The 9,952-nt window shown below is 42.1% G+C and overlaps 1 protein-coding gene across 2 annotated transcripts in view; it reads left to right on the forward strand.

Annotated features, from left to right (window-relative positions):
* The window catches only part of THRB (thyroid hormone receptor beta), a gene marked incomplete at its 5' end in the record, with an annotated part of 35,296 nt that extends 26,681 nt beyond the window's left edge, over positions 1-8,615 (forward strand). For both annotated transcript variants that reach the window (XM_082014703.1, XM_082014704.1), the window contains 3 exons: positions 1,164-1,310; positions 6,406-6,664; positions 8,140-8,615. In XM_082014703.1, coding sequence (XP_081870829.1) covers positions 1,164-1,310; positions 6,406-6,664; positions 8,140-8,381 — 648 coding nt within the window. In that variant the 3' untranslated portion in view covers positions 8,382-8,615. The remainder of the gene's footprint in view (positions 1-1,163; positions 1,311-6,405; positions 6,665-8,139) is intronic.
* Positions 8,616-9,952: the final 1,337 nt, after the last annotated feature.

Consider the following 9,952-nt stretch of genomic DNA (forward strand, 5'->3'; position numbering starts at 1 on the left):
CAATTGGTGCTTGCTTTATTAACGCATTGCTGAGTTTTTTCTTGAAAGAAGTTAGATTTGGATTCAGATTGGTGACAGAGCTGTGGAAGGATCTTTTATGATGTGTTGCTTTAAAAAACTGGCGAGCACAAGTTTTTATTATAGACAGCACTTTTGGCACCTCCCCTGTTTCAGTGCCCTTATATAAATGTCATGAAGTCCATCACTCTTAAAGGCCGCCTTCTTGTCTGGGTCTTATCCAGCTTTTGACTCTCTAATGTGAACAAAATGAAACCTCTGCATGGTGGTTGGCAGGTCTTCCACAACCACACTTAGCAAACAGAACAGCTTTGATATGTCTGTTTTTAAAATATATGGTAACGTTTACAAACTTTAATAAAATCAGGTGAACAAGTTGAAATGCGGTTCGAATTAACAAAGTTCATCGCAGATTCTCTTGAAACAATTTCATTGTATGTCCCTATTGAAATCCTTAAAATACGACTTTTTTTCTTCTCTTTTGGAGAAGGCTTGGGCTGATGTCATGCAGAAGGTGATTTTTAACAAAAATTTTACTCAGACAAGCTCAAATTCTAGTCACTTCATCTAGATGAGCTTTGTGTTAGCCCATTCTTAGTCTTTAGCTGTTTTAGCCTAGTTTTGGAAGCAGGCCTTGGCAGTTGCCTGGCGCTCTGTGATACCAGCCAATCTGTTCTGGGGAGGATTTCAGAACTTTGAGTAGGTGAAAGAGCCCAATTCTGCAAAGCTCTGAGCATCTTCTTGAGGGAAACAAGTCATCTCAGCTCCCTTCACTTTTAGAGAAACTTGAGAGTTCTCAGCACCTGTAAGAAACAAGAACATGCCTATGTTCTTAAGAAAAAAATGCATAAGCTACACCCACAAAATACTCAGATACAGGCATAAGGAAGAGACTGCATGCGCACAGAAATGCCCACAGGATGGGCAGCAGCATGCCAGTCACACATTGCTCTGTGCAGTGACCTCTTTCACAAATGCCTTACAATCAAATTCACATTTTGTAGTGTAATGGGCATTAGTTATAAAATGAATAGTGTTATTTTTTATTTTAGCATATCGTCCATTGCCAAGCAGGACTTTTTAGAGGATAAAATACTTGCTCTAAGATAGATTGTTCCTTTAAATATCTTTCTTTATATCCTTAGCCAGAAGACATTGGACAGGCACCAATAGTTAATGCCCCAGAAGGTGGGAAAGTGGATTTAGAAGCCTTCAGCCAGTTTACAAAAATTATCACACCAGCGATTACAAGAGTGGTGGATTTTGCCAAAAAGTTGCCTATGTTTTGTGAGGTAAGAAAGCTTCCTTGCACTCCTCATTTATATGCCTGTTGTTAAAAACTATTCAAAATATTCCTGGCATGAAACTAAAAAATTCATCATGTTTAAAATCAGAAAAATTAAGAGACTCAAAATAAATGGAACTAGAATCATCTGGATTTTTATGAGTTTTCTTTTTCCTGTGATTACTGAAATCCTCATTTTGTTCATCTAGAAGACATCATGGTTCATTAGGGACTCGAATGTGTCTTTAAAGGTGGCCTTGAACAAAGCAAATGAGCAAAAAGAGACTGTCTAGAAGCATCTTTGATATGTTTAATCAGATCTTCCAGCACACAGTTTCCTCTGTGCTTTCTGGCTCCTTGGCAGGTACAGTATTGTGGAGTTAGTAAGTTTGTTACGCAGTAACAAATTCTTCAAATTCAGGAAAGCATCCCTATCCAGGAATGGCACTTGCCTCATTGTGTTCCCTAGGTATGCTTTTCCTGAATGGGGAGGTTGTGCACAGAAGAGTCTCTAAAAGTAATGTATTGTCATTCCAGGTAGATACACACACGTAAAATATACAGTAAATAGACTCAAATAGATTTGGTTGCACATAAGGAATACAGAGGCCCTATGCTGATCTTATTTACACTGAGGTAACGTTTTTATTGAAGGACCAGATGCAATGTCTGATGATATTTTTTCCTGACTTAAAAAATGTTACCAGAACCGCAGCTTGAAATAATACTTCAGTCTTAATAATCTTAATAATTTTGAGTCTTGTGAGTCCCTTAGGATCCACAGCTATGGGATTTTTAGTATGGAAGTATCCCCAATCCAGCCATGAAAGGATCCTTCCCTGGTCACCCACACCACAGAGCAACATTGACTCTGCTGGTGGAATGCCAAGTGAATGACATTCAAAGTGGGAGTGACCGTGGTCAATGAGTTCATCAGGCTCCCTAACTCAGGAACTGTGTTTCCTCCTAATAACTAAACATCAGTCAGGACGGAAGTTTAAGGCAGCCATGGTATTTTACTCCTCTGCGGCTGGCAGCTTTTCTTTGAGGTCAAAGAGAGCTATTTATGTCCTCTGGCACCTATGGAACAAGAAGAGGTAAATATCAGTAGTTGGCATAGTGTAAATAGCTCTCCCTGGCTAACCTCAGCATTGGCTCCATCAGCCAAGAAAGCATGAAATAGTGGCCAAGCATGAAGATTTTAAAATACAAGGAATGTGTTCATACATCAGGAGGCCCCTGCAGCATTCTGTGTCCAGCTCTGGAGCCCTCAGCACCAGAAAGACATGAACCTGTTGGAGTGGGTCCAGAGGATGGCCACAAAAATGATCAGAGGGATGGAACACTGCTCCTATGAGCACAGGCTGAGAGAGTTGGAGTGGTTCAGGCTGGAGAAGAGAAGGCTGTGGGGAGACCTTATTGCAGCCTTCCAGTACTTAAAGGGGGCCTATAAGAAAGATGGGGACAGACTTTTTAGCAGGGCCTGTCGCGATAGGACAAGGGATAATGCTTTTAAACTAAAAGAGGGTAGATTTAGACTAGATCTAAGGAAGACATTTTTCACAATGAGGGTGGTTAAACACTGGCACAGGTTGCCCAGAGATGTGGTAGATGCCCCATCCCCGGAAGCATTCAAGGTCAGGTTGGACGGGGGTCTGAGGAAGCTGGTCTACTTGAAGATGTCCCTGCTCACTGCAGGGGGATTGGATTAGATGACCTTTAAAGGTCCCTTTCAACCCACACTGTTCTATGATTCTATGATTCTTTAATTCAGTGTCTGAGGGAGTCTGTCTCCTCTGATTAGGCAGTTGTTGGTGGGAAGTTGCAGTGACATACCAAGGTAGTCTTTTTAATTTAGAAAGCTTTGCCAATCACACACAGACTGCAGTGCCCATCTGACATCTCCTACCCCTCCTGGCTACCGTGGGCCCACTTGTGTCAGAGCTAGGCAGGAAGCATGGGTTGAAAAGTCAAGGTGTCATGGGGCATGACCTCTGTAGGTTATGCAGCTCAGCTAAGACAGGCTTTGTTTACAGCTGAGCCACTGTGTAAACGTGACACCTGTATACAGCAAGGTCTGAAGGCAGAGTGAGGGACAACTCTGAACGCAAAAGAATAGGACATCTGTCTCCTCTGAGCTGTCATATAGCTGCTGCTGTAGCATAAAGAAAATTACAAATGTTTCCTCCTTTTTGAAGGGGCACCATCCTGTTAACTTTATTTCATTTATGTTTTTGACCCATATCTTTTTCTTAGAAGCAACACTCTGTGGGCTGTGGGTTTGTTTATGGGAAAAACCCCTCCTTTCTCCCATAGGACCTGCAGAGCATCTAAATGTTACCTGGTTCTTAATTTCCACAAAGGCTCAGGCTGAGAGTGTAGTAAATCTCTGTGAAGGAAGAGCAGGGCCTCTTACATATCCACAGCCCCTTTTCCTTCTTTCTGTCTTCTTTGAACACAAGCACAAGCCAGGAAAGCAGTGTGAGTGCCCAGCTTAGTTCATGCACATCCATTGGCCTGTGCCTCAAAGCAAGAATCTAATCCCAGAGTAAATGAAGTATAAGAAAAACTCATTTACTTCTCAGCATTTCTGCTGTTGCTTCCATCTTGCATTTCCTTCTGCTTAGATAACAAAGATAGATTGAGGAGCACTTAATCAGTCTGATGTAAGTCTAGGTGTCACAGGCATCAGTGGTTCCATGTTGGGTAAGGCTGTGTAAATACCCTTCTAGGTAGCTCAGCTGAGCATGGTGCTGCGTTACACATGTGGTGGCTGCCAGTACGTCCTGCTGAGATGAGCACCTCAAGTTCCTGCCTTTTGCTTTTTCTCCCTGCAGAGAGAGAAGGACAACATGTAGCAGATAATGTCACATTTATTGACCCCACTGCTGGAAGATGCTCTGGTAGCAAAGCTCAAGTGATGAGCATAGGTAGCATTGAAAACTGAGTAGTTGGGAGCAGAACTGACATTCAAGCCCCTTGTCTTTGGTAACTGCTGCTACTGGTAGGTAACACCTGAGGCTTGGCATCAATGAAAACAGGTGTCCCATGTGTCCTTCGTAAGTAAGAAAGCACGTGAAGGACAGGCATAGTCAGATCATCACTACCATAAAGAAGTTTTAAGGAGGTTCAAGTAGGAAGAGAAATTCTCATTGGTTTAATGGGTCACTAATAAAACAGCTGAAGTGTCACAAAGTATCTTCCCTGCTGTTACCTCTTTCTTTCTTTTCCACCATTCTTCCCTCTCCTTAGTCTTTTTTCTTCATTCCTCTTTTCTTCTCTCATCTTCCTTCCTTTTTCCCATGTCCCTTTTTTCCCTGCAGTTACCTCTTTGGATATCTCTTTATGATTACTCTCACACATCTTTTATATCTTTTTTCTTAATTTTTTTTTTAATTATTTTATTTTTATTTTTATTTCTTACTATGTTTCTTTTCCTACTTCAGTCTCAGCAGCCAAGTGGTGGCGTTGTTGTTGGGTAGCAAGACTGCCACTGTGCCTGTGCAGCCTTCCCCACGCTGCTGCTGAGCTGGGTGCGATCCACAGAGAAAGTGATCTGCCCTGAATGGGATGAGTCATTTTTCTTGTGTATCAAACACTTTACATCTGAAGTTGGCATTGCTGGAAAAATAGCTGCATGATTCAGATCCTTTTTCTGACTGGGGCTGGCTTTGTGCTTAAAATTCTTCTCTAACAGGCAACTGCTTTCCACTTGCATTAGGTAACTGTCTGGTGTCCACTCTACATCATTTTACACCAAATCAACATCCTTGCTTTGTTGGTGCACAGTTGCCGTGTAAACCTATAGTTGGTGAGGTTGTTTTCATTTTGAATTGTGAATCAGGTAACTTTGTATGAATCAGAAATGGATGGATTTTTGCTTTCTTTCAGTCCCAAGTAGAAAGGAGTTGCTTTTTCATATATGTGACCCTTTGCTGTTCATTTAGTGACAGTCTTAAAATAGTCTTGGTGGTTTTTGCTGTCATTGAATTACCTATGAAAGCATAAAGACATGCTTTACAGAACACATTCTCCTAATGTGTCATCATCCTGGTGACACTTTATAAATACAGAACCTACCTCCACCAGTTCAGACAGCTTCCCTTTTTTAAGGTTGTGGAAAAGACAAGTCTAGCCACATCCCCTGAAGGTCATGGCTTATGCACCATGTAAAAGCTGGAGCTATACCATAGATTTTCTCCTGTGTCCAGCAATAATGTAGGGAGTCTAGGGACATCAGCCTTACTAGGCTAAATATAGCTTAATAAGTTCTCTTATGGGCAGAGCGAATTAAGAGTACATGCCCCATTGATTGAGGTATCTCTTCTAGATACAAAAATTTATTTTATTCCTTTTATTTAAAAACCAGTCCACTCTTATAGACCCTCACAAAGGTCTGTCTTTTTCCTCTGGTCAGGTAAGAAATAAGCGTGGCTGGCGGTGAGTTTAACTGGGGTGGCTAAGGTCTGTACCAGCCCTAATTATTGTTTATTCTGGTAAGCTGAGGGAGCTCAGGAGTAGAAGAGAGAAGGGTAAACAGCTGAGAACAGGGACCACTTCAGCCATTTCAGTTAGATCCACCCCTGATGGGAGACAAAACCATAGTATATGTTACCACCAACCTGGCAACTGACAGGTTGCTTCACCCTTCACAATTTCTGAAATGTTCTGCAAAACGGACAGCTACTTTTTTACGGTTTAGTGGACTTAATTTTATAATGTTCCCACAAACTGAGCGGTCCCATGGTAAGCAGCACTTCTGCAAGTTGGGTCACTTCACCTTGGCATCTGAACCGGCTTGGTTTGCTTTGAATATCTTGCCCAGGACAACTTGCGTACCACTGTGTCATCACTAGATTTCCTGAGGGTGTGTGGGGATATTAACCTGCCAGTAGTTTCTGGAAGCAGGAATGCAAGTCTTGGAGGTTTCTGCGGTGCACTGGAACTAGTCGGTCAGCAGCATGTTTGAAGGGTAGCTGTCCTGTGTGAGGTAGTGTCCTGGGGTGTGAACTGCAACTTCATGCTCATGGATTTATTGTAGCTGTAAAACCAACTCAGTTTGAAAAGCACATCTTTTTCTTTACCGTTTATAATTTCTGCAGCTGCCATGTGAAGACCAGATCATCCTTCTGAAAGGCTGCTGTATGGAGATAATGTCCCTCCGAGCAGCAGTTCGCTATGACCCCGAGAGTGAGACTTTAACACTAAATGGGGAGATGGCGGTGACAAGGGGCCAGCTGAAAAATGGGGGTCTTGGCGTAGTGTCTGATGCCATTTTTGACCTGGGCATGTCTCTTTCTTCATTTAACCTGGATGACACCGAGGTTGCCCTTCTTCAGGCTGTTCTGCTCATGTCATCAGGTGAGAACAGAAATATATTGGGACCCCAACCATTTTGAAACTCTTTAGTCTTTGTCACAAGTCTCTTTTAAAAAGAAATAGGGTATGTTAGATCTTGTAGTACTGACTAGAGTAATGTGGGAGAAATTCTCTCTCAAAATCCTGGTGCAGCTTGGAACTAGTTTGGTAAGCGCTAGGAAAAAAATTCAGGGTATTCAGAGAGATGGGCGTAAAAATGGCTTTGGCAACACATCTTGCTCAGTTTAGTACTCAGGGAGGAGGCAGGGTGATCATCAGAAAGAAATCAGATCTGGTTCTGCGCCAATTTGCCTTGAATGAAAAACTGATAATTTAGCAACAGTTGTCCTTACAGTAAGTTCCATTTTCCCCTTGGTACTGTCATGCACTGGGCAGGAAGTACAGTTCATACACGTTTCCATCAGTCTCATGTGCGTATTTTGAGCTGCCTTCTTGTTTTCCTACTTAATGGCTCCACGCTTGCTAACGGGCATTTGAGAACTGTGCTGCTTCCCCACACTGGCACCACTTGCAACTGGTCTCTCGGTGGCGTGATACAGAAGCAGCACAGACCATTTCACATGATTTCCAAAGAGTTTCTTCCCTTCTCAGATCGAGCATGTTTTCAAATATGCTTCCACTGACTGTGCCAGCCCAAAGAGGAAATTCCGTTCTTGGGCAGTGGCAGATTTGGCAAGATTTTGTTTTAAGACCACTTAGAAGATTGGGCACTGAATAACAATATACAGACAGTGATTTACAAGCATTAACTGCATCTGAGACAGAAAGGTTTCCACATTAATCACAACACAGCACTTGACCTTCCCAATCAAAACATTTTGATTTCTTTTTAGTTCCCTACACAGTGACACATGAGTAGGGGTTTCAGAAGCAGTTCAGAGGACTTGCTTTCCCAGTAGTGTCTCCTGAAGAGTGACTTGTGTAAGGAGCTTTCCCAGTACCCATCTGGGTGCTGGTTGAGACGATCAGCCGAACTTTTGACCTTTGTTGTTCCTTGGTGCTCCATAACAGTTTCCTTTGCAGCTCACCTGTGGATCAAAGCTTGATAAAAGCCTTGGTCAGACTGTAGCAAAGCAAGATGGGAAAAAACTGTAATTTAGATATCTGACAAGGATGTTTTTTTAGTTCTTTATTAGTTGTTTCACAGTAAGATAAAGACAGAAGCCTTAGCTGAGATCAGGGTTCTGTTGCTTTAGTCACTGTAAGGAAACAGTTCCCAAACAGCTATACTCTAAATGGGCAAAGCAGGCAAAGGATGAAAAAGGAGGGATTATCTACTTGTTTTAACAGGGATAGCACTAAGTGAGGTGTCCAGAGTCAAAGAAGTTGTTTGTGGCAGAGATAGATGTCCTTGGTCTCCATCCTTTCTTTCCTAACAACGAAATCATCCTATTTTTCCTGATCAGGAATTTGTTTAAGTAAGTAATAATAATAATTCTGCTTCTTTGTATCTACAGATCGCCCAGGCCTTGTTTGCGTTGAGAGGATAGAAAAGTGTCAAGAGGGTTTCCTCCTGGCATTCGAACACTACATTAATTACAGAAAACACCATGTTGCACACTTTTGGCCAAAACTGCTGATGAAAGTGACAGACCTGCGAATGATCGGAGCCTGCCATGCCAGCCGCTTCCTGCACATGAAGGTGGAGTGCCCCACAGAACTCTTTCCTCCGTTGTTCCTGGAAGTGTTCGAGGATTAGACAGACTGGAGCAGTTCTCCACCCCGCCCCGTCGCACTACTGGCTGTCATTTCATCCCGTTGCCCAGCTCTTCTCACCTCTTGTTTGTTCTTCTTTCATTCTCCTGTTTCTTGAGGCGGGGTTGGGTTTTTGTTGGGGTTTTTGTTTGGGGTTGCTGGGGGGCACTTGTATACACATGGATGAAAACATCCCTTTAATGCGGGTACTTGTGACTATTGCAGTTTGTTCTTCAGTCCTTTGATGTGAATGCTTTGACAGCTTAACAGTGAAAATACAAACAGACCAATCTCATTCACCAGCACTTGCGTGGTCACCAGCTCACACACATCATTGCTTGGAAAACATGGGAGAGAAATTGAAGTGGCAGAAAATAAATTGGCCTCCAAGTTAAAACAGCTATTGTTAATTTGACCCTGGCAATTCTGTCTAGTATTATCTCATTTTGCAGGGCACAAATGACCAATTCATGAGATGAAATTTCTAGTCTTCATGGTTGTTTCCATTGTAACAATCATCGCCATTATGATCTAGGATCTTCATCATCATCATGATCCCATCATTATCTGAGGATTATTCCAGCAGATACAGTTTAACTGTGCCCCATAAATCAAGTACTTAAACTAATGCAGAGTTTTAGAAGGGACTGACTCTTTTTTTTTTTTTTCCATGTGTATAAGGAAGTAAGGTCCTTTAGTTCTTACCACATTTGAACTCCAGGTAACTTCCACTGGAAGGTCTGTTGGAGTGAGGAGGGGAAATTTGATCCTCTGAGGTGCTTTTTCTGAGAGTAGAGAGGTCTGCTTTTTCTGAGGTGTGTGGCAAAATTCAGCACTCTGAAGGAGAAGGCTCTCTATGAAGTTATTCAGGGATGTGAACACTCACAGAACGAGGACAAGGAGACCAAAACGTGGGGTGACCTTCAGATGGGACAGAAACCAATTGTGTTAGTAACAACACTCAAGCCTGTAGAGCTTTATCCCAGTAGTACAAATAGTGTTGCTTAGCAGTAATCTTTTGTTTTATATATATATATATAAAGTTTATATGCACGTATATATATAATTTTATATATATATAATTACAAATCTTCAGAAGATGTCTTAAACATATTTCCATATTTTTATCTTCTCTCTCTCTCCTCTTACCCTCTTCTGTGTGTGTCTGTGTTTATGTGTGTTGATCAGTTAGGATCTCCTTGGTTTCTGTGTGTGTTTCGTTTGGCTAGATTCTCTCTTGATTCCTTTAATTTATTTCCACTAACTGCACTAGCAGGAACTGAACTGAGCAATGGCAGGATGTCCTGCTGCCGAAATCTGCAAGCCAGTACTCACAGTCCTGGAATGTTTGGAGACCGGTGATGAGGGCATTATAGGTAGAGGTTCCTCTCTGTCATCCATCTCCATTCAGGGGTGTTGTCCCTGGGTTTTCTAAACTTGATATTAAACCATTCTCTGAATTTGTATGATATATCAAAAGCATCCTTCTGTTCTTCCTGGGAACCGGCGACTTAATTCACATATTTCACACTTCCTCATACTCCACTTTCTTTCATGTTGTGCATTCATTTGTAC

The sequence above is a fragment of the Phaethon aethereus genome (genome assembly GCF_964289735.1).
Source record: "Phaethon aethereus genome assembly, chromosome: 2".
NCBI classification, from domain to species: Eukaryota; Metazoa; Chordata; class Aves; order Phaethontiformes; family Phaethontidae; genus Phaethon; species Phaethon aethereus.